This window comes from Semicossyphus pulcher, unplaced genomic scaffold, assembly GCF_022749685.1.
Source record: "Semicossyphus pulcher isolate SPU_LCO1_2020_fin unplaced genomic scaffold, fSemPul1.0.p SCAF_1, whole genome shotgun sequence".
NCBI classification, from domain to species: Eukaryota; Metazoa; Chordata; class Actinopteri; order Labriformes; family Labridae; genus Semicossyphus; species Semicossyphus pulcher.
The window spans coordinates 25,830,343-25,855,625 of NW_027211603.1; the positions used below are offsets into that span (position 1 = coordinate 25,830,343).

At 44.1% G+C, this 25,283-nt stretch overlaps 1 protein-coding gene across 1 annotated transcript in view; it reads left to right on the top strand.

Annotated features, from left to right (window-relative positions):
- Positions 1–449: 449 nt before the first annotated feature.
- mafa (MAF bZIP transcription factor a) overlaps positions 450–25,283 on the top strand; it is a 76,335-nt gene continuing 51,501 nt past the window's right edge. The window contains exons 1-2 of the mRNA XM_069659063.1: positions 450–1,576; positions 9,559–9,624. Of these exons, the coding sequence (XP_069515164.1) occupies positions 609–1,576; positions 9,559–9,586 (996 nt within the window). The 5' untranslated portion in view covers positions 450–608 and the 3' untranslated portion in view covers positions 9,587–9,624. The remainder of the gene's footprint in view (positions 1,577–9,558; positions 9,625–25,283) is intronic.

Sequence of the window (25,283 nt, forward strand, 5' to 3'; positions counted from 1 at the left end):
GAGATTAAAATGACGGTCTTAGCAGCCAAAGAGTTAAGAGTCGGTGTCCCAGCTGACAGTCAGCTGATGGCCTTTGACAGTTGCGAAAAGTTTTGTTTCTGTGGGCTACTAATATGTTAATTAGCTCTCGCAGTGTGCGACCCTATTGGCTCTTCGTCCGAGTCAATTTCGCATTTGCAGCCTGACGTCAGGGCAGCTACAATGCTCTTAAACTCATCTGCTGTGTGATCCTTCTAAAAAATCGCCCCACCAGTCAGCGGCTTCTAACGTGCGAGGCTGCATTCACTCCCTTACTTTCGGCTGCTCTCCCTCTCCGCGTGCGCAATGCATTCATGAGGAAACCGTAAAGTGTTAAATGTTTGAAATACAAAACCGCCGAATTCACATGCTGAAAAAGGACTCCGCTACTCGTGCGCGCGGCACTGCTGTGTCTGTGCAATAGACTCTGCAAAGAAAAACTCCTCTCAGCCTGCAAGAAGGACGCTGAAAAGCTCATTTTTCACTTTCAAGACAAACGCTTAAAAATCAAACTGGCTCACGTTCTTCACAACCAACCCAGTGTGACAGCTGCGCTTCACCCCGCTTGGAGGACTGTCAGCAGCAAGAGGATGGCATCAGAGCTGGCAATGAGCAACTCCGACCTGCCCACCAGTCCCCTGGCCATGGAATATGTTAATGACTTCGATCTGATGAAGTTTGAAGTGAAAAAGGAGCCGGTGGAGCCCGATCGCAACATCAGCCAGTGCAGTCGCCTTATCGCCGGGGGATCCTTGTCTTCCACCCCGATGAGCACGCCGTGCAGCTCGGTGCCCCCTTCCCCAAGCTTCTCGGCGCCCAGTCCGGGCTCGGGGAGCGAGCAGAAGACACACATAGAGGATTTCTACTGGATGTCCGGTTATCAACAGCAGTTGAATCCAGAGGCGCTGGGCTTCAGCCCCGAAGACGCAGTCGAGGCGCTGATCAACAGCAGTCACCAGCTCCAGTCCTTCGATGGCTATGCCAGGGGCCAGCAGTTTGCTGGGGCAGCCGGAGCAGGAGGCACCATGGCCGGGGAGGAGATGGGGTCCGCCGCGGCGGTGGTGTCGGCAGTCATCGCTGCGGCAGCCGCTCAGAACGGAGGGCAACACCACCACCACCACCATCACCACCACAACGGCGGCCACCACCAGGCACAGGGCGTCCAGTCCAACGGCACCTCGGGGACAATTCACCCACACATGCGCCTGGATGACCGGTTTTCAGACGAGCAGCTGGTCACCATGTCCGTGCGGGAACTCAACCGGCAGCTACGGGGGGTCAGCAAGGAAGAAGTGATCCGGTTGAAACAGAAGAGGAGGACCCTAAAGAACAGAGGCTACGCGCAGTCCTGCCGGTACAAGCGGGTCCAGCAGCGGCACGTCCTGGAGGGGGAGAAGACGCAACTCATTCAGCAGGTCGACCACCTAAAGCAGGAGATCTCCAGGCTGGTCCGGGAGAGGGACGCGTACAAAGAAAAGTATGAGAAGCTCATCAGCAACGGCTTCAGAGAAAATGGATCCAGCAGCGACAACAACCCTTCATCCCCGGAGTTTTTCATGTGAGTCTCGACATTACCGCGAAAAAAGAAAATATCAGAGTTACTCACCCCAGCTTAAAAAGTTTTCATTATAAAACTTTATTTTTTTTATTTGGCTCACATGCCTAGACCAAGAACTTATCTGTCAACTTTTTGATTTTTTTCATTTTATACATTTCATGTCTGCGGCTTTTTTTTTTTTTTTTTTTTTTTGTAGATTTGGAGGCTTTGTCATCCGTGTTTTTAATTTTGGAGAAGCATATTGAGACAAACTTTCATCTACTTTTTGCTTACTCAGTATATTACGCTTAGCCTGTTTGTCGACATTTTTCATCGTTGTTTATCAGACTTGCAGTGTTTGAGTACAATATGATTTTTGAAAGTTGATCCAACTTTATGCCGCAGTAGCATACAGTGTGCATGCACGCACTGAGTATAAAGTTCATCAACTTGGCCTCTTTTTTTTATCGTTTTCCTTTGAAATCAGTGTACAGATTCATCCATCGACAATATGTTTTTGGTCTTTTTTATTACTTTTCCCTTTTTTTGTCTGCCAAACTTGGAGGACCGCGAGCCTGCCATTTGACGCCACCTCATCTCATGTTTGCTTGTTATTATGTTGAGCAACAAAAGACTTTATTCATCACAAACTATTCATTGTTTTTTACAAAGATGTGTTATTGAACTGCCCTGCATGCTGGACATGTATGGTTTCTTTTTTTTTCTTTTTGTGCTTGAAGATGTCCCTTTTTCTGTCGGATGACTCCAGCATGGCATTCATACTTCATTTATGGCCTCCTCACTTTTTTGGGACAGCAACAAAAAAGTGACAGGACTTCCCTCCCCCTCCTTGTAATCTATACAAGTGCATTTCAGCTGTGTTCAAGTGCACCACCATCGGCTGTCATTAGGCTGCAGTGAATGCGCTGTGCTTTCCTGCTGGACGTGGATCGGCGGGGAAAAGAAAAAAAAAGACTTAAGGAAATCACAAAACCCCTTCCTGGAAGTTTATATTGTTATTTAAAGATATTTCACTCTGCATTTCACAACCATTTTAAAGCGTAATTTAAGTCTTATTATCTAAGTTGCCAGAGATAACGTGCCACAGGTTGGAGCATATAAATTAGCAGGATTATTAATAATGAGATTGCTGCACAAAGTGTTTTTTAACTTGGGTTAAGATAAATTGGCTCGGCTCCAGTTTGTACACAGAGCAGTATTGTGCAGTGCATAAACAGCGCTTTTGCAGCATGTGCTTCAAACAGAAGTGTGACAGCTCTGCAGGATATTGTATTTCAAAAACGTATTTATATGGACAACATAATCCCACAGCCGGAGTCAGTAATAAATTGCCATGCTTTTGGTGCGTCTTCAACGAGTTGACGTCTTTTGGACTGAGATGCACTAAAAAAAAAACCATCGCCTGTATTCACGTGGGACTTGAGGAAAAGTTAAATATCATAAAGAAGTTATGAACTATTCGTAACATTTTGATACTTTATTATCAGTTCAGGAGAGACTGTTGTTTTGTCTTAAACGAACTCAATATCTGCGAAGCAATAACATGATTATAATCAATAATGTCTGGACATTGTTAGATCGTCAGGGATTGACACCCTGCATGTACAAAACGAGGGGGAACCATTCGCCAAGAACTCGTGAGAATATGTTAATTAATCTTCCTTCTTATATATAGTATATTATATATATTTTGCTGTGCAAAATTATTTCACTCACTAACCATATGTGATGTTCATATGTGCTCGTTTTTTTCATTTCATACAATTAAATGATATGCAATAAATGTATGTAATTGTCTTCAATACGTTTCTCACTTTTCTTTTCACGTGTCCTGACAGTGATTCAGAATCATGATGATGCAGACTCCTGCACTACCCACATTCAAACACTGTTTATATTCGCTGCTGTCGTTCTTTTTAATGTCATTTCCGCTAACGTTAAATTAATAACGGGCCACCCTGAACGCAGCAGGCATATCTTTTTTTTTCCTCATAAAGTTATGCACACATTTACGAAACCGATAGAGAAAACAAAATACAGCCAGTCAGGTTTAGACGCTTTTTCCACTTTGACGCTTCAGAGCTTCATGTTTAAAGGTGGAGATTCAAGTCCGGTGTGACAGATGAGTAGATTAAACCACAAGCAAAGATTAACGCATGCACTGGCCTACATTTAAATGTGATATGGTTTTACACTCGCTATTGTTTCATACAGGTTTTAGATTTTGTTTTCTCCAGTACACACAAATTAACTGAATATATTTTTAATCATCCAAAAAGTTAAACCCAGACTGAACTCGTATTTGTTGCCTTAGTTATTTCATTTTTCTAACTCCATTTCCATTCTTCATTTTCTTATTAATCAAATCATCAGTATCATTTGTCAGTTTGTTGTTTATCTATTTAACATTTCCTGGTGCATGAATTACATCCTCATTTGTGATTATGGGAGCCCAACATGATTTATATAATTACATCTTTTAGATTTTATTGTGAAATTGTGAAATTTGTGTGTGTGTGTGTGTGCCCATCTATGTCTGAGTGTGCATTTGTGTGTGAACTTTGATAGGTGTGAAAGTGAAAGTGTGTGTGTGTGTGTGTGTTTTTCCTTGAATGACATGTAAGGAAATCATCTCTCTGTGCTTGTTCTATATCTGCACCCTCCGCTTGCTTCTCTTTCACACTGCTGTCTTCCTGATCTGTACGTGCAGTGTGCCCGTTGTTTGCATCTGTGTTTCTCGGACACTGTGTGCTCTCTGTCATTAGCCTGTCATCGTTCTGCTTTCCCCCATTTCACCCTGCGTTATCCTGTTTGTCAGTGGGCCTTGCATGTCGGCCTGGAGCGATGGTGCTCTCAGAGAGGAGGTGCAGAGAGGGCACAGTCATGTCAGGCATGCGAGTGGGTGCCGGAGAAGGTGCCAATGTAAGTCAGAGCTGCGGTGGGCAGAGTGGCTCAGCGCTGCTGTTCCAAATCTTACATTACAGTCGGTGTTCAGTCGTCTCGTTCTGGCCGTTTTCTGCATTACTTTTGCTCTGGTGCTCTGACTGAAAAGGCCACTTGTCTGAAACACAAGAGGAAAAGTTCTTTTGTAAGTTCTGGGACAAGAAAAGGTCTCATGGGCATCTTGTTGCGTTGTTCTAGAACAATTTGTTTGTTGAAACAGGAAGTCCAACGTGCCAGAATACACTTTGAAGAAGGTTTCTGAGGACAGCTTCAGTCTGGATCTGTCAGCTTTTCTGCAACTCAGCTGTGAGCAGAGGATGTACTCAAAGGGCACCTTTCATAAAAAATCACCACACTGTCAGAGCTTTAACATTACACTGAGTAATCAACTGTTTTCTTTACTATTGCGGTATAAATTACAAACGTGTTAAATTCACAAAAAGCCATCTTCTGCACCATCTGCCAGCGATGATGTGCTGCACAGCTCGGCCAAAAAAAAAAAGGGAGAGGAGAAAAAAAAAGCAGCAAGCTTTAACCCAACACTTGTGTCCCGGCCTGTTCGGTGTGATTTCCTCTGAGGTGCTCGTGCTGCTGTGGTGGCTGATTTGCCCAGAGTGAGGGGAGAGACTGAGACAATAGTCGGGCTCGGGCTGAATTAAATGATTTTGCAGATGATTAATAGTGGTGTGGGCCGCTGGCTCCCGCGATGTAGAGATGATAAATCGTGAGTGCGGCTCCGTGCAGCTGTGCCAGTGTTGGGTCTTAGCATGCACACACCATGCAATTTACAGCCCAGCCGCTCTCCTTCTTCCTCAATTTATCTAATTACCTTGATTTGATCTAAGCAGTGGCGCTGCTTTATTTTGATATTTCACATTAACCACAGCAATGTATTGAATCACTCCAGGGAGGATAATTGTTTGCTTTGCCCCCTTTAAAGAAAATGTTTCACTTGCCGTTTCAAAGAGGGAACATTTTTCTTCTCCTTTTAGGAGCCGGGCTCCGCTCGTCTAAAGGCTGAGTGTTTGTGTGGTTGGTTTTTTGATGTGTTCGGGGTGGCATGTAAAAAATGACAATTAGTTTTTAGTTTAAAGCTGCCCTGTTTGACTCCTCGGCTTGTTTATTTTGATTGTTTCCTTACTGGGACAGACCAGCTAGTCCTTATAATGTCCATGCACTTGAACTAAAAACACACCATACACTGCCTGGAAATGAAAACACACACTGCAGCCTATGAGCATAAACACACAGATATTATAAGGCCCTGGCTCAGCCTCTTCTGTCACAGCATGGTGTTCCTTGTCTTCCTCTGTATTCGGGCGTTTATCAGACTCACATACTTCAGTCTACAAGCTAAATGACATTTGCGTGAAGACAGATCTAATTTGCAAAAGATGTTTCCCGTTATATCTATGGCACCAGTGCGCAATGGTTATGTAAGTGATAAATCTATCGATTTTCCAATGATGCACTCATGTGGAACGCTGGCGCTATGCGGGCTGACAGCGTAAGATGCAGCATGACGCTCACTCAAGTATCGGCACCCCCAGTTGACAGACCCAAAATAAGAGCTGGACGGGCGTCTGACTTCTCACAGGCTTCACATGCAGCCGGAGGAGGAACTGTTTGTGTGTGATTCTGCATCTCTTAACTCGCAGCACCCGGTGTGAGAGGTCGATTAGTGCCTGTGTAGATAATATGTGTGCCTGCATGTGTAAATGTGTCTGTGCATGTGCCTGCGCGTGTGTGTGTGTGTTGTCGTCTTTTGGAGGAGAGGATGAGCAGAGGTCAGAAGTTAGAGCGCACAAGGCTGCTCTCAAAGTCATTAGAGTAATCCCTGCCCTGGGGAGCTCACGCTCATTTCCTCTGCCCAGAACCCTCTGAATAAGATGTACATGCACATCCGACATGGTACACTACACAGTAAATTCAACACTACTCACTGCTGCTTTTGTTATGCCCATTTCCTGCATTTCACCGCTGTCTGAGAGAGCTCTCACAGCTTACTTTGATTTGTTATAGAAGTATGTTTCAGGGGATTTTAGCCATTCTAATTACTTTACTATAAAAATAACTTTTAGTGGACATGTTTCTTGTTCTTTTTTTGGGTGTAAAACTATTTTTAGGTGTTCTAGTAAAATGAAAAAAGGTGTATAAAGCATTTAAAGTATGACCTTAAGATGTGTAGAACAGAGCAGACAGCGCTCGGCTTCAGCCTGGTTTACTTTCATGCTGCCCTAACATTTTTTTCATCCCATGTAAGTGAAGAGTAAAAGCCACAGAGTCACTGTCAAGTAGAAACAAGTATGATAAAAATAAGGCCTTCAGATTTGCCGTGGTTTTACTAATCACAGTAGTATAATGGACAGTGTGCGGTAGTGTTCGTAGCACCCATGATGATGACAGACAGCAGTAGTTTTTTTTACTCACTTGTATTGCGGGTGCTGCGGAAACACAACCAGTCCTATTTAATCTCCACTAAACCACTACCAGTCTTCAGTTTACACTTCATTGGAGGAAGAAAAAAAAGGTAGAACTTCTGTTGAATATTAAATGTCATCTCTGTCATTGAGCAACGAAGCCAAAAGGATTTAAATCACATCTGCTCTTATAAATAAAACCAATGATGTCCTTCTAAACGTCTTAGAAAGTTGAGATCCTGGTTGGTGTAACATTTTTTAACAATCCGTGCACATTATAAAGAAACGTCCTGCAAGTCAACCTCATTACAGTCTTTTTAATTGTTGCAAAAGGTAAAGCCTCACATATACACACACAGGTATTGTTGCACGCTCTACACGAAGCCACCGCTGCCTCAAAAACTTAACAAACAAAGAAAATGATGCATCAAATACTGTCATTAAATTTTAGTGGATAAAGTAAGGATCCTATAAGATTATTTTTCTCACAAAACTTTTGATAATGTATGTGTTCGCCTCTGAAACACAGCTCTGCACACAGAGGACACACTGGATGAGCAGGCAGAGAACAGTAACAGTAGTCAGGTGTCTCTGCACAACCAGGTGGCATCCACGTCTGTGAATGCTCCGTCCAGACTCACAGACACAAAAAAAATCCTCCTCTCACTTTACATGAGCGCTTCAGTACAGAAACTCTCAGTGCTGCACACTGAAACAGACATCAGGGATCAATTAAGCAGCTTATTTTATCAGAGAACGCTCCGCTCTTTCTATACGTTTCCTTGGTTCTCGGTGGCAGAGAGTCACAGCGTGCTTCAAATAGACACAGAGCGGATACGCGCCGTGTCATTAGAGAGTTGTCCTTGAAAGACTGGCTGCAGGTTATGTTGGTAATGAGGTGGTCGGGACTTGCTGGGGTAATTTTATATGTCTGTAAATGGACCCAAACCTAGAGCCTTGTGACTTAAATGAATGCAGCGCCATCCCTCAGCAGCGCCTCTGCACAAGAGGGGGAGAAGAAGTTAAAAAGAAGATAGAAGAGGTGCTTAGAATAAATGAACGCAGATACGTGATCAAAAGCAGGTTTGATTTCATAAATGTTCTTGTTGGCATTTCAACTTTTATTCCTGCAGTTTACCTTGTAAGCAGGTTGTTGTTGTTTAAATGAAAAGCTGCAGAACGAGGAGGATGATTCACACATTCGCAGAGACGAACGATCAGTTTTAAGCATCCTATTTGTCCCTCTGCTTGGAGAGTATTGTTTTCCTTATGTTTCTCTCTTTGTTACCTGCAGTGTACTCAACTGCACAACAAATGACAACACCCCAGGAGAAATAAAGTCTGCCTTACAACATAAATGAGACATTTTCAAACTTTTATAGGATGTGAAATGTAGTTTCACATTTCCACGGTAATCTTGATTCAGCTCTTCGGGTTTCGTTGCTGCAGAGGCCTTTTTATCTTACATTATCACATAAGTAGCACAGCTTAGCTCAGCGGCTAGATCGGCGGCCTGTGCACAGAGGCTACAGTTTTCACTGCGGTGGCCCCCCGGGCTCGACCCCCACCCTTGGCCCCCTGCCGCTTGTCATCCTCACCCCCCCTTCCCCCACCCTCAACACTATCCACTGTCCTCTCTCTATAATAAAGGCATAAAAGGCCCAAAAAATAATAATAATATCACACAAGTTCTAAATGGTGTCAACAACAAGTCTTCAAAAGCACGATATCTGTCCGTTTGATGAACGTTTACACTTTTTCCTGAGGCATCATGCTGCATTGCTGCTGTTTTCCTGCAGGCTCTCTGCACTTTGTAGATACACGTCCTTGGTAGGCCTGTTTTTTTGAAGAGCTAATGATGAATGTAAAATTCGGGGATAGTGCTTCAACATCTGTCATTTTATAAAGCATCCTAAGGTGACCCTGCATGACATCACCGCACCGAGAGCTAACAGCTAAGCTAATGCTTTTACCTGCGCAGCAGCATTTCAAGAAAATATGACGAAGTCTAAATGGAGCTGCTTTTGTGTCATGTTTGAGGGGGGGTTTATGAACGTGTCAGGAGGTGGAAGGGAAGGCACACATTACCACTCGGTTCTGATCACTTGCCTGCATGATAAATGAGCTCCCTTTAAGAACAATTAATCGTGTAGTTTAATGAAACACGCAGGAGTAATGCATCGGCACAAAACTATTTTGCCTTTTGTGTGCGCCGGCGCTCTGTGTGCTCAGATATTTAAGTTTAGTCTCTGGTGGTTACACTGTTTTGATGCATGGCTTCTGCCTGTGGAATCTATTTGCATGCAAATTTTTTACATTTCCCTCCGCATCAAACGCTTACTATGATACATGTAGTGTTTCAGCAGACAGACAAGGTGAGAGTGAATCTCGCTCCGAATGAATCTCCTTGTTTCTTTGTGATTGTTTGTGCTCATCCGTGTGTGTGTGTGTGTGTGTGTGTGTGTGTGTGTGTGTGAGAGTGTGTGTGTCAGGATGGCAGAGAGTGACACACACAATAAAAGAAACAGAGGAGGTGGAGAATAACACAGCGCGTGTATTTGCCTTGATATTCATTTATCTTTTCTTATGTGTTTTGTTCAATCTTATCTGCTCTTCCAGGTCGTCGAGAAAATTCCTCCATCTGTGATTCCCAGCCCCGTTCCTGCGTGCCCTCGGCTCTCTGAGGTAAAACACTCTCTTCTTGCTTCATCTCGCTCCGCTTCTTTCTCTCGCCCTTTAATTTTAGAGAACAAAGTCACATGTGTAAAACAAGTCCAGGAAATACTAACAATCAAACAGCTGTCAGACATAATTATAATATACAGTCCTCTTACTGGTTGTGTTGTTTCTATTTTCACCTTAATTATTCATTAATAATAGACTCTTGTATTAAATAGAGAGTGGATACAGTCACCACATATAACAGTGAGAGTGTTATAGCTGCTGCAGGCTTCCATAATGGATACATAATGCACTGTAGTTTGTCAATTCCTACATGCTGAAGAGCAAACGGCTTCTTTATGCCGACTATATCTCCATCACATCTCCCACTATCGCCCAAATGGTGAGTTTCTGCACATGCATGAAGATAAAACACACACACACAACATAGATATTTAGTTTTCAGTCACTCTGGATTAACAGCACAAGAAGCTGTGTTACATTCAAATGTAAAGTGCATGTTCTGATTGGGTGTGAAAAAGGCGAAAGCAGGAAAGAGGCAGAGTGAAAAATACGGATCTAGTCTTGAAATCAATTCAGAGAGACGGATGAGTATGCGTGCAATGTGTATAAGTTGGTCCTGTAATTTTTCACCAGTTTAAGCTGACTGTATGCATGTGTGTGTGTGTAGTCTGTGATTGTGCGTCCCTGTATTTGTATCCACTGTTATTTACTTGATTGTGTCTAAGTGGGGAGTGGGATCAGCCGCTGGCCTTTCTCCAGCTCCACTTAACTTCAGGAGGGGAAGCAGGACAAAAGCCATCAGGGAAGACAAGGACAAATCATCTTTAGATGAAGTGTTTTAAGTGCTCTGATTCTCCTCCCACGTCATCACTGTGAATTAGGTGCCCTCTGCTCCACGCTGAGGGGTGCGGAATATAAACAATGCCAAGAACGGATGTTAAACGAATGAAAGTGGAAAACCATGAGGGTGTCTATCTTAGTCAGCCTCGTAAATCTCCGTTCCCCTCGCCGTGCCGCTGCGCCGCACTGATGCTTGGCTCTGACAGCCTGCCAGCCGGGCTTAGAGGCGCTGTGTGCTGCGCGGTGTGGTCTGCTCTGGTCGATCCTGTTCTTAGCGGTTTCTACCAGGCAGAGCCTTGTCTTTGTTTTATGCAAATCCATGCATATGAGGAGGGGGGGTGAGGGGGGGGCGATGAGCAGTCTGGCCACGTAGCTCCAGGAGGACAGGCTGAGTGATGGAGACGGAGAGCCAGGTCTCGGTGTCCTTGCCTGGGGAAAGAGTGTCCTGACTCCGGCCAGGACTGCCTGCACACCAGGACGCTGTGTTGTGCGCCTGTACCCCGCCAATGCAGGAGAAAAAGCCTTTTCCAGGCACAAATGTATTTACACTGTGAGGAGCTGAGCTGGCGAGGAGATAAAGAGAGGTTAACGCAGGTATGAGACTGCCGATGTGTCTCACCTGCGACTGGAATGTGTGTGTGTGTGTTGTGAAGGCAGGCGCACCTCAGGGGTTCGCCACGCAAAGACACACAGGAGTTCAGAGCCCAGCAGGGAGCTGAAGGACCCAGAATATGCTGACAAAGATAAAACACCAGGTGTGTGTATGTGCACTGTAAGTGTGAGAAAGAGAGCTGGGTGTGTATATATAGATTGGGGAAGCAGGCGTGTGTGTTTCTGAGGTTTTGTATGTGTTTGGGTTCTCATCAGCATACTGTAACAGGTAGGCAAGGCCACCCAACATTTAAGGCAAGTTGGTTAGGGTGAAACCTGCTGAGACGGTGTCACCCACACACCACATCTCGTCACAATGATCCGTTTCCCATCTTCACAAGTGCCTTTTACTTCCTTATATCAGCGCAGTTTATCTCTGCAGTCAATTACCTCCTGAGAACGTCTTCTAAATAGTTCTTGCACCCACATCCGCTCTCTCGCTCAGCCCTCCGCGGAGCTGCGTTCTAACAGTGACGGTTGGTCGGAGGCTCCTCTATCACAGGGAGCTCTATTTCTGGGTGCCAGGATGTTGGGCTCAGTCGTCGAGGGCAGATGAAATCGATCCAGATTGACCTGTCATGTGGAGGAGAAAATGAATGAGATAGAGGGGGGGTTGCAGGAGGCCACAGAGAGAGGGGGGGGCGGAGAGGGGTGAAGAAGTACAAAAACAACCTCCTGCTTCATATGGGTCAAAAGTCAGGGGGATGATTTATTCAAGACTGGGTGTTCTCCCTCCTCCTCCTCCTCCTCCTCCTCCCTCTCCTCTCTGCTCCACCTGCCTCTCGGAAAGGAGTGAGAAACTGGAGACTGCTCAGAAGGAGGTGACTATATTTAGCCTGGGTGACCAAAGACACTGTGGTCTAACTTTAAAGTTAAAAATACAGACATCCATGTACAGTGAGACGGACAGCAAGCGTGAGTTTGCCAGCTTGAACTGACTGAGGACACAGCGCAGAGCAGCTGGTAGCTACAGTTAGCGGTGTTATCCTACATTTCTCTGCATTAGCACTAAAATAATGACATCAAATGTGCAAGCATGATCACGAAGCTTAAATAAGTAGCTTAACTTTCCCTCCTGATTGTAAGAACGATTATTTCCTTGCAAAGAAAGAAAGAAGCAAATAAATAGAGGGGAAGATTTATGGCTGCGTTTGTCTGTGAAGTGCTTCTAGATTTAGCCCAGTGTGTTTGGGCAGAGCTCCACTTTGCTAATTATTTTCCTGTGGCAGAGTTCTCAGCATGGCGCTCCTCTCGCGCTCTGAGAAGAGAGGCTCAGCGGTAAGTGCTTAGTCAGCCCTGCTTCAAGTGTGAGATACTGTTGGGTCTCTGGTGGACTGTTCGGGTGGGAAGGCGGAGCGGCATGGGAGCAGGCCTATCGCAAGGGGGAAGGACAGTGAACCAGAGCTCTTTATTGTATCAGTCGCCATCGTCATGAAGCAATATCGCTGTTGTCATGAGCAGATAGTTGCGGACTGTTTGTAGAGGCCTAAAGGAGCTGGTAAATGCGTACACAAGACGCCTGTTCCTTATTCCTAAGATGTCAAATACCGACGCTTTGTCGCGGCCCTCAGCCTCGCATGCAGACGCTCGAAGTATGTAAACCCTTCTGCGGCATAGTAAGACACTTAGAGAGACTGACATGGTATAAGATGGAGGAGGTCTGTTTACAGCAGAGGTTGGGGGGGAATTGGATGGACCAAACAACACAGGACCTTCACGCAAAAGATCAGGATCGAGTCCCATGTGAAACAGTGTGAAAGTTATGTTTTATACCGACCCCATGGTGATGTCCCTGATCATAACTGTGTTACTGTTTTTGTCGAAACCTATCCAGACTGTTTGACGTTAGCCAAGTGTTAGAAAACAGGACAAAGAGACATTATCATGTGCATCTATGAAACATCTGACTTTAGGTGTCTGTACGAGACACCAAAGGCTACCTTGTGTGTCTGATTGTGACGTCAGAGGGCCGGGACTTAGCGTGTGTTTGACAACATGTGATGAGACTGCTGCAGGATCCACTCGTTAGCAATTAGCAAAGGCATGGACTAGAACGTGTAAAGACACGTCATAATTAGTTTCCATTCTGTTTAAATGTCTGTGCCAATCCCTCAGTCCTGATGATACCGGCTGTGTTCCTCTGCTCCCTCTCTATTTATACTCCAATGTCAAACTTGTCTTTCTTTCTATCTCTACCGCTCTGTTTAGAGTGACACACAGCTCCTCCTCTTCTGTCTGCCCCGCTATCCTCCAAATGACTCTCCTCCTCCTCCTCCCAAACAGACTTAGCTTCCTTCCCCTCGCCTCTGTTCCCAACGTCACTTTCCCTCCCTCCCTCCCTCCCTCCGTCCTCCCCCCTCCGCCTCACGCTGCACCTGCTTCCCTCCCGCTCTCTGCCTCCTCTCCAAACGTCACTTTTCCCCTTTCCCTCCTCCTCCTCCTCCCCTCCTATTCTCCTCCTCGTTAGCTTGATGAATGGCTTCACTGCAGGGAAAGTGCTGATTTTCATCCCTCTGTCTGATTTCTGCTGGCTGTTATTAATTTCAAACACTCAGAGAAAAGCAAGTGAGTCAATAAATAAGGAAATGAACACACTTCATCCTGCCATACAGCGGCTCTCGCAGTCATTCACACAGGATAGCGGGTCCTCTGCGGAGGCCCGGCCTGCATTCATACTGATAGAGTTCAGCTCGCCTCCTGAATCACAGCAGATTTGTTGAAAAAGCAGGAATAAAAGAAGTCCAGTATGGCTGCATGATATCAAATGTTTCTGGAGTATTTTAAGTACCCTGCTTCACTCAGACAAACAGGGCCGGAGGGAGACGGAGCGGCACAAAGTAAATAGCTCTGAAGAGACCTGCAGTGTCCTCTCTCATCTTTCATCTTTCACACCAGTGCACCATTTAAGAAATGAATACAGAGAGTGACAACGGGCAGAGAGATAGAGACGATGCAGGGCAAAAGAGAGGCAATGAGAAGCAGCAGCAGCAGCAGCAGCAGCACAGAGTTATTGCTGCACATTAAACGCTGCTGTCCGCTCAGTGTGGCTCGGGCTCCATGTCTAAGTGCACATTACTTACATTCCAGGCTTAATGCATTGTGCTAGCCCGTTAACATCAAACACAAATAGCATAAGTTTCTCTCATTTTCTGACCGTTGGACGGGAAGGCTCGCACCAACTGTGTTGTTATCTAAATAATGCGTTTAATTGTAAATGAATTAGGATATCTATTAAAACAAGATCACCGTAATGCATTCACAGACACAGACATTAAAGCCCGAGATACCACCTCACAAGTGTGAGGACCAACAGTCTGCAGGAGTCTCCTATTAATACATGTGTGACACACACATGTTCTCAGTCGTGTGGTCCGTGCTCTGTGTTGCCCTCACTTAAAACAGTATTTGGTATCACACTGATAAACACACTGATTATATTATTACTTCCTTCCTTTGCCGGTTTATTCCTGACGCCTTGCTGATTTATTGATTTCAGCTTCATAGGACTTTCCTAGTTTTCTTATAGCTAACGTTTTCCATGTGCTCAAACTTAAGAAAAGAGGCTATTGCTGCCTGCAATAGCTGTAGAGTGAAAGTGAAAGTATCGACCTTTGACCTTTAGTTAGTTTAGTTTATAGTAAGTTTCTTTTCATTGTTATTGCAACCCAACGTCAATTGTGCACCCTACCTTATTTTGGTTTGAAAAAATTTGGCAGGTAATAGATTACCCGAGCGAAGCCTCCGGTGGCTTAATGCACAACAGTTTAATATGACTTCAGAAAGAGGAGACACTTTTAAAGAAAGGTGAAAACTGTTCTAATAGCTCTAGCTCTAAATAGTTTTTATTTTTCCTCTTCCACACCTTAAGACATTGTGTCTTGTTGCAAAGACAAATTAAAGCCCATTATGTGAGAGACGCATACACACGTTCTCAGCTATGTGGTCCGTGCTCTGTTACCCTCAGCTCGGGCAGTTAAAACAATGCTATCACACTGATAAACACATAGATTGTATTATTACTTCCTTCCTGACAACTTTGGTCATTTAATGATTTCAGCATCATAGGACCGTCCAAGAACATGCTTACTATAAGACTGTAAAGTATAGCTTTTATATAGATATTATTTTTTATTTGCATAATCATAAGAAAAAAGAAGGTCTCTCGCTGCCTGCAAAAGCTGTAGAGTGAAATTAAACGTATTGAACTTTGACCTTTAGGTCCAAAACTTAGATACATTTATCTAGTTTACAGTATTACATCCTTCTTTTGCTGGTTTATTCCTGACACCTTGCTAATTTATTGATTTCAGCATCAAAGCACTGTCCAAGAAAATGCTTCAAAGCTGTAAAATATAGCTTTTTATAGCGATAGTTTTTCATGTGCAAAAACTTAAGAAAAGGGAGGTCTCTTGCTGCATGCAATAGCTGCACAGTGAAAGTGAAAGTATTGACCTTTGACCTCTAGTTGTTGCTGTAAAATGTAGATACCTTTAGTAAGTTTATGTCAGAAAGAAAGCCTTTATAAAGAGAAGTCTGACAGATCTGCAGTAGGAAGTAGTGTGGTTGGTAGTAGCATTGGTTATAAGATATGATAAAAGCAAGATGAAAACAAAGTTATGGCTCGAAAGACTTCTTTTTTTCTCTCTTCTAGACCTTCCAGAAAGACATTGTGTCCTGCTGCAAAGACAAATTAAAGCCCAGCACGGATACAAAATGTACACAGCTGTAAATATCCCATTGAGTTTCTGTCATTCCTCATCGAATCTTTAAATTAATAAAACACTCTGAAAGCTGAATGTCAAGACATCCAAACTTTGGCTTTGTGGAGAGGAGAGGAGAGGAGAGGAGAGGAGAGGAGAGTGTTAGTAGCTGCAGGGGTAGTGGAGCCTGTATGTCTGCTTCATGGCTCTGTGAGCGCAGACATAACTATTGTGTTTACAAGGCTGAGTTGCTCTTACTGTTAAATTATTGGGGTGGGGGTGCGTTAAAGGAGGAGGAACAGAGGGAGCGGGTGGGGGCGGGGGAGTAAATATTTGTCCCTCTCTCTCATAGTTCTGGCTAACCAGGCCGAGGAATGCTCTCTGCGTCTTATAATTACAGACTTTGGGTAGTGTCACCCTCGGAGAGTACATGGCCTCAGAGACCTGACGGGGGAGGGGCTGTGGGCTGAGGAGCGGCACACTTCTGCATGTCACTACTGTACTGAGGAGGCAGTTAATGGTCATGTGTCGTGAGGGAACTCTGTGACACAGGCACGCCAGGCCAGACCAAGCTGTGAACTCAGTTGGTCACCTCACTGTCGTGTCTTTGTTGGCGTGGGAGGGTGTGTGACCCCTGGGAAAGAATGTTGTGGCAGGGACAAAAACAGAAATTAAGAGTCCTGCTTTTCTGGCTTTTTTTCTCAGAACTGAGTCTTTTCTCTCTCTCACACACACTTAGTCAAAACCTCTGCTGCTTTGCAACCCTCGTAGCTTTCTCTCCCTCTCTGCGACCTGGCCATTAAAAGGAGAGCGATGAGTTCACAGCTGATGGTCTCTGGTTGCGAGCAGCGGAGAGCAGTGTAGGATGACATTATCGGAAGCGGCTGCATATAGATACAAAAAAAAAGAGACACAAACAGAAAGAGAATACTATGGCGCACTTCTCTCAGTATAAACTTCTGTCTGCTTGGATTACAGTAATGACCCCTGACAGACCATAATAAGACTCACGCATCTCTATGGACACAAGCCATGACCAAAGAAAAGGCTCTGTGTTTGCTTTCCAAATTAAAATCCTGCTCTTGTTAGACAAAACTTGAGCATCATTAGCTTCCTGTTGTGTCCTCAAACCGTAATAGGTCATGGTGATGAGGAAGAGAGGATATAAGTTAATGCATTCTCAACCCAGTATGCCACAGCTACCATTAGAGGGAGGGAAGTGGAAGGAGGGTGATGGAGTGGGACAAAGCTCTCCCCTCCGTCCCCGCGGCTGAAGTGGAATAGTTGCGGTGACGGGTTGTGACAGCTGAGGGAGCGAGGGAGCAGGAGGGGAGTATCACTCCAAAATCCCCAGGAAACGGAGAGGAGGGGAGAGTAATTTAGGATGAACGCTCTCTGTCAGGCTGCGTGTTTCTGTTGTCTGTCTCACTTTGGGACATGCACACACCAGAGCAACACACACATTCACGCTTTGTGTAATAGATATTTATCGTAGGAGGTAGGGCCAAGCGATATGGCAACTAATCATGATAACTTTTTGTATATTGATTGTTATGAATATGTTACACAAAATAATATTTAATAATGCTGCAAGTTTGGCATTTAGAATAATTAAGCAGGCCTCAAACCAGGCGGCTTATGGTTAAACTTTTAGCATAGCCTATATTCTATGGTCATGTGATAAAGTTCTCTTTCACAAGTTTTAAGGCCATATTCTTTTTATTTTTAACTAAAAATAATCAAAACCAGTAATAACAAAGAATAAAACAGCTTTATCTTATAAATTGTGTCTCCTTGACCCTCTCCTGTGGACACAGCATGTCTGGGGGGGCTGCTAGCCGCTAACATTAGCTCAGTTTGTTTCTAGGAGTTAGCTTGCTTATTTTATTTTTCACAAAGTCTTGTACAAAAGCCAAATTATCTGCAGAGTCCTCCTCCTCTTTGAAACAAACTCACCAGATAATTGAAACCAGTAAAAACACTTAATAAAGCTATTTCAGGTTAGAATTCACTGTTCCTCTGACTGTATTAGGCGAGGGGGCTGCTAGCCGCTAACATTAGCTCAGCTTGTTTCTAGGAGTTAGCTCATTTATTTTAGGATTTACAAAGTTTTTTACAAAAAACTAATTATCTGCAGAGTCCTCCTCCTCTTTGAAACAAACTCACCAGATAATTAAAACCAGTAAAAACACTTAATAAAGCTGTTTCAGGTCAGAATTCAGTGTTTCTCTGACTCTATCCAGTGAGGGGGCTGCTAGCTTAGCTGCTACTAATGCGCGATAATATACATCATGTTACCACTTCTTTGTGGATCACCACTTGTACTATCACCTAGCTGTAGTAGGAGTTCTTCTATTTCCTCTTGTGTCACTACAGTATCATAATGTTTCAGCCATAAGTTTTAATATTGTCTATTGGTTTGATGTGTGGGTCAAAAATTAGACATCAAACACGCCATACCACAACTATCCACGGATGAGTACACTGCCTCTCATTCCCTTCCTCCGTCTCTTGATAGTATCCCTAATAGACCTCTCTCCCTGTGGCACACTGCTGTTGCAACATTCACCTACTATTGCTTTAATGAGATGTCTGTGCCGCCGTGTGTATGTGTCGCTATGAGATTGTGTGCGCGTCCGCCTGTGTGTGCCTGAGAAAGAAAGATGTTAGCGATCCTTGTGGCCCTGTTTATCTCCACCCTTGTGTTGGAGTAGAGGGAGGTCAGAGGCAGGGCTGCTTGTATCCGTCTCCATTCCCACGGCTGCTGTCTCACAGGCACAGTGGTCACAGGAGGATGAAAAGACTATGGATTTTTTCTCCTCCTCCCTACACTCACCAGAGCAGGAAGATTAGACAGAAGATGAGCACAGGCTGGCCCATTCAAAGCAGCTTTAAGCCCGACACTGGAGGCATCTGACCCCAGCTCTCTGGTTCATGGAGCACACAAGTGCACACGAGACACAGAAATCAGCTAAGGCGAGATTTCTTGGTTCACTTTTCTGGTTCAAAGCCTGGTCATACAGTGCCTGGGTGTTAAACACTGACCCAATGACCTCTGTGTATTAACAGGCTCTGAGCACACACCGGCACACACAAAAACAGGCAGAAACAAGCACTCACACTCACTTACCAGCAGCCTGGTATGGAGGCTGACAGTTGCATGTGTATGAACGGATATTTAGGGGCAAACTTGACAGACAGAAGGGTGGAGTGAGTAAGGAGGGGAAGATGAGGAGGGGAAATAAGGGGCGGGATGTTGGGAGACAAAAGAAATTGATGCGGGCAAAGAGGAACAGGGAGATAAAATTCAAAGCTCTGCTGCTCTCACTAGCAATTAAAATAATTTCGGTATAATTTGAGAAAGGCCTGAGCTGTCTTATCAGCTTCCAGATAAGCCTCCTCCTCCTCCGCCTCCTTCTCCTCCTCCTCCTTTTTCCCAACCAGAATGCATGAGAGGCCCTCATGACTGAAAACTGACACAGTGTACACTGATAGCTGCTACCGTATAGCCACTTCCTGTCCACTCTGCTCCTTCCACTGGCGGCTCTCGCTCCTGCACAGACGCTTATAGATGCATGTGCTCACACAGACACATGCACACACAGGCCGTTATATCACTGTATAGACACATCTTAAATTCCCATTGTATTTCTGCAAGTCTGCTTCCTATTTGTCTTGTCTGTTTGCACGTACATTTCGCCATACAGTGCAGCATGCTTGCTCAAGAACTCTTCTGCAACTCTTTTGCTCACCTCATCCGAGAAATAATCGTTAAGTGTTCGGCTTCCTAACTGAAACTCGCGATGGAAAATTTGATTTAAAAAACACTACGACATTGAGAGAGATAGAGGGAGAGGGAGCGAACACTTGAGAAAGTGTGGGCGAGCAACAAAGCAAAACACCACGGACTGAAACTTAATGTTATGCTGTCTCCGTTTATGGGAGTTACTTGCAAAACTAAAAATAGCAGCAGATAAAACATTGAGGTAGTGGGCTTGCAATAACAAACACCGCTAACAAAAGACAGGTGAGCGAGGCGTCTTGTGATTATCTTAATACGTTTGATGTGGATTGAGTCGATAATGTCATGGGAACAGCGGGGGCAGACCTTTTGCAAAACAGAGTGGCGAGAAGAAACCGTCAAATGTGTGCCTTTGACTATCTGACTTGAGCCTACAGTGCGTTTTAAACAGGTTACCTCCCTCTGGTTTCCAACATTAGAGCGATGCTTTAACAGCGGCTGATAAACTGAGAATCCTCTTGAGATTGAAAGATCTCACTCGAGATACTCGCTCAGTTCCTCATGTGCAGTCTGAAGTGGAATTGTTGAGGTCAAACTGTTAACACCGTTCTTGGTTGTTGGTGTGAGGTGACAACTGACTACAGACTTTCTGCTGCTTTACATAAACACATGTGGCAGGAAACGGTCAGCGGCAGTTATGGATGAGTGAGTGTGTGTGTTGGGTAATGACACAGTGCGTAAGGTAGGCTGGTTTCAGTGCGTTTGTTAGTGTGAGCCAGAGGCCTGCTAGTGTTTTTCACACAGGGCTCCAAAGTGCTGCCATCAGCATGCGTGTGTTTGTGGAAGAGATAAAACATGATAAGAAAGAAAGAAGAGAGAAAACACATAAGGAAGTGGCGCTTTCCAAGAGAAGAGGGTTCAAGTTTAATGACACTGGTGTGTGCGTGGTTAAAAAAACAATGTACCAAACAGGCACACATGTATTAATTAACATGAGAATTATGAGGAGAGTGTTTGTTTACCTATCTGTGCGATGAAAAGCTTTACTGAGCATGCCCAGACGAGCCAGGGTGGCAGCACGTCTGCGTCATTTGGGAGGTTGCTGGTTGTCACGGACACTCAGAGGGCGATGTTTCAGTGAACAGGAGGTGGGTGCAGTGACATAAGCAGGGCGCAGCGCCCTTTACGTACACGATACACTCCCAACAACTACATATGGAGGGGTCAAGGGCACGCACACACTGAGTCACACACACACATTTTCTGTGTGATGCGTGAAACATCCCTCAAAAGGATAAAAACCCACTGCGTCTTACATTTCAAGACTATTTTTCTTTCTGTCTCAGTCATGTTGTGTGTTTTTCAAACCGAATATGTCTTTTCTTCAGTCCGTGAGCAGATACAGCACAACGCAGAACGCGTCTGCTTCCATACTCTTGGCAGCATCCTGCACACACACTGTGTGAGTGCTGTAAATAGCCCGAGTGTGTCGTGCATCTCTGCTGTGTTTGGACCTATTTTAGAGCTGACACAGGAAACAGGGCCATTCTGACAGCCACCCTGCCAGCCGGTACTGCACACAGCAGCCCCGGAACCTTCTGTCGCACACACATACACACGCAGACTTGCAGGCACGCACACGCACGCACAGACAGAGCAGATTTTTCCATGTTAACAACCTACCAGCGCTTCATCCACCTCATAGACTGCCACGAATCATTTAATTTCCTTTTTAAGTCAACACTCCTGCTCTCATCTCGCTCTTCTCTTCCAGTTTTCCACAAACTCTGACTGCAAAGACCTTTAACAAAAGCCCCCTGCTGCCTCACTTGGCGCCCCCCCCGTCCTCCACATCTTGTCTTTTAGTATTGAACATTTCAAAGCTTGCGGTGCAGAGGTGATTTCACTTCGGAGCCAACTACTGTAGAGAGAATCTATCTGCTTTTCAGCTTTTTACATATCCCTGCATAATAGGCAGAATGATAACTGTGGCAGAGGGGAGCTCAATTAGACAAGACAGGTTTCTACTTTGAGCTACATGAGACAGCTGGAGCCCTGGCACAGCACACACAGTTCATTTAGAGTTAATTCATGTAGATTGTTTGCTATTCTGTTTTATTCATTATTTTATTCTATTTGCAGATTAGCTTCATGTTACTAATTAAAGCATCTTTGTCATTGGCTAAATATTTAGAGACACCGGAGCCCTGACTCAGTGAGTTTACACCGAAATGAAGCTGCGTCTCAGTGATGCGACGCTGCGTGCTCATTTAGAGAGCAGACATAAACGCCTCTTCAAAGGCTGAAGCGCTCACCAGCGTCTCATATTTGGGGTGGAAGATAAATTCTGCAGGCTGCTCCTGCCTTCCTATGTAATTATGTGCATGGTGATGTGCTTTTACAGCCTGCCTAACAGTCGGAAATTATCTCCCGGAAATGAAGTCCAATTAATTGTGGCACTTTGGAGGCACGCGTGTGTGCAGAAACACTGTAATGACACTTTACAGGAAATTGGCTCCTGGTGAAATATTTAATAAATAAGTTGCGAGGTGAAACAAGCTCGTATGATACTGACAAACGGAGCTTGTTATGTTCTCTTACACACTCACACACATACACACACATGTCCCTGTTATTTCTATGAACTGCTCAGATATATAGAAAAGTGTGACGAGCCAACAGTTTACGGTGCACTGCATGTAAATATGATGTCACAGGTTGCACACCCCATCTTTCTCTCCCGATATTTCCTTGCACTGAAACTCGCAAAAAATATGACAGAACTTAGGTTCTCTTTTAAACAGAGAGTGTAAATTGGTGTGAAAAGAAGGCAGCTAAAACTCAGCTGAATTAAGTGTGGGTGCACCCTATCGATCTCACCTAAAATGGGAAAGTCTATAAAAGGAAACAGCAGTCTTTTAGGGTCAGTGACATACTGTGTCACGCCACAGTAGCTCTCTATTGTAGGACACACTGCGATGAGTCAGCACTTTGAAAGAATAGCACCTTTTGTTTTTGGCCCTGTGAGTCAGGGTGTTCTGCCCAGAACTACGGTCCAGATCCGACTCATTCATGAATTTTCTTTTTTTATTTATTATACATGTTCCACTATTTTATTATCAATCTTCTATTAAAGACCCCCTCCAGTGAAAATCAAGTGTGTAACCTTGTAAACATCTCCATGTGGTGTTTCTCATGTGCTACAAGACATAACAGGGACAACATCAGCAGTCATCTCCATGGCTGGGCCTGTCTGCTTTTAAACTGCAGTGTACCAAGGACAGGCTGAACAACACGTTTTCAGATTGGCAGGTTTGAGACGTCACAAAACTAAGGAGACAATCCCGTTAATGGACGGGGTAACGCTATGCATATCATTATGTGTAACCTATGGCAACCACTTTGGCGATGCGCGAGCCAGCTGTGACCGTCATCGTCATTTTTTGCAAACTACTGACCACTAACATTAACGTTACTACTGCTAATTACTACATTGCAAGCGAGCTAAGTTTCAACATGTTGCCGCTAAACGATGGCAGAGACGTGTTTTGTTTTCGCTATGGAGGGGCTGATTGGAAGTGGAGTGGGCGGGGCCTATGCAGATTCATACATTTTTAATGAGGCAGACGGAGGAGATGCCTTAGGAGGATTTTTTACAAGGTAATTAAACATATTTTGCAAAAAAACATATCAGCAGTGGTAGGTAGTAACGCGTTACATTTACTCCGTTACATGTACTTGGGTAATTTTTTCAAAAAAATGGTACTTCTAAGAGTGCTTGTTTTGTAGAATACTTTTAGTCTTACTCGAGTAAATTTGCAATTAAAAATATGTACTTCTACTCAGTTACATTGGGCTACACACGTCTCACTATTTTTATTGACACCAGGGTTGGAAATTAATCACCTGCCAGTCTGAAGTATAACTGTTAATGATCCGTTAATGACTTCACCACATACGTGGGCGTGTCTGTGAAGCAGACAGCGGTACTTCCGAATGACGACGACATCACGGTCTAATCCTTTTGCAGATGCCTCCGACGTCTCTGCTGCTGGGGATAGCTCGCGAGTTTACTTCACGGATGAACACTCACTCAGATGATTTCTAGTGAATAAGCTAACGCAAACAACCCCTACTAAGTTAACCGTCATCAGTGTAGTCTGCAAGCACCAGTTAGCAACTTATCAACAGCTAACCACAGAAAAACAGAGGAGAAGATGTGAAACTGAGAAACGGTTTGGATCAGGGGCGAGTGTGGCAAGTTGAGTCGCCTCATGTTTCTGGACAAATGTGCACACTGTTTGTCATTTAAGCAAACATTCATGAAACACCCGACATTTCTTTCTGGCAGTGATGAAGAGCAACACGTAGGAGAATATTTAGGCCTGCACTTCAATATTTTTGGTTTGCAAAGAAACATTTTAGTAGGCTATGTCGGTTTAATGACAAGTATGTCAAACCAAACTATCTGGGTCAAATGACCACCTACCTAATGACGACAAACAACAGTCATATCGTGCGATGTTGAAAAACATTTATGGAATATTGTTGCGGTTAGAAAAGATGTTTTAAAAGTAAGTGAATGTTAGCCAGTTACTGACAGGATAGTTTGGGAAATGAATGGCGAGATTTTGAAACAGAGAATTTAATTTAATTGGAATATGATTTCTTATCTTGTGTTACAACACATTGATGTCATAAATTGCATCTAATAAAGTTACTCATTACTTGAGTGGTTTTTTTACATGATACTTTCTTACTCTTACTCAAGTAGTTATTTCTATAGCTACTTTTACTTCTACTGAGTAAATAGAATTATAAGGTAACAGTACTTTTACTTGAGTACCATTTTTGGTTACTCTACTCACCACTGCATTTCAGACACGATTTTTTAAGGATGGTGTAAGGAGGAACTTAAAACACAGCAGCACGATTTTAACACACGATCTTCAATGTAGGAAATGTTACATGTTAATGCTGTTAATTATTGTCACTGTCAGGCAGAAACCTTGTACGTCTAAAACACTACTTTTCAGTAAATTACGTTTCTTTTTTAACTCTGCATTATCACAGTTGGTGTCGTGCCTGTCTATATAGTCAGTTACTTGTATATGTCATTATATCTACAGACGTTAAGGGTGACCAGTAGCATTGATTTATGAATAAAATAAAATTATGAAATATGCAGATACGAGATTTCTGCGCTACAGCGACAATATGGCAACTACTATGATATTTGTTTTCACTTCTGACAGGAAATAAGACGATTTAGCATGTCGTACAACGAGGCTTCCCTATTTGCTAAATTCTTACTTTGTCCATTTGAACAATCTAATGTATCATATATCAATTTCATATATGGATTGCAAACACTTTCATTTTAAATTTCATGCACTCCCAGAGCAAGAGGTCATCCTCATAATGTGCGGTTACGTTTGGAACATCAAACTTTAACAGACACATGTGCTCATGAGGACGTGTGCGAGTGTTCACACTCACCTCCACATGTATATTTACATCTTCATGTTTATAACACTCACATCCACTTGTTCATTACCGTAGGTCATCTTGTTCCGCTTGGTTACACGTAACAGCTTACTGGTGTGTGTGTGTGTGTGTGTGTGTGTGTGTGTCTCTGTGTGATGCGTTAGGGCCTACTATAGACCCATCGGGCCCGGCAGTATACGGCACGTAAATGGCAGCAGAGTGGTGTGAGTGTCAGCCGG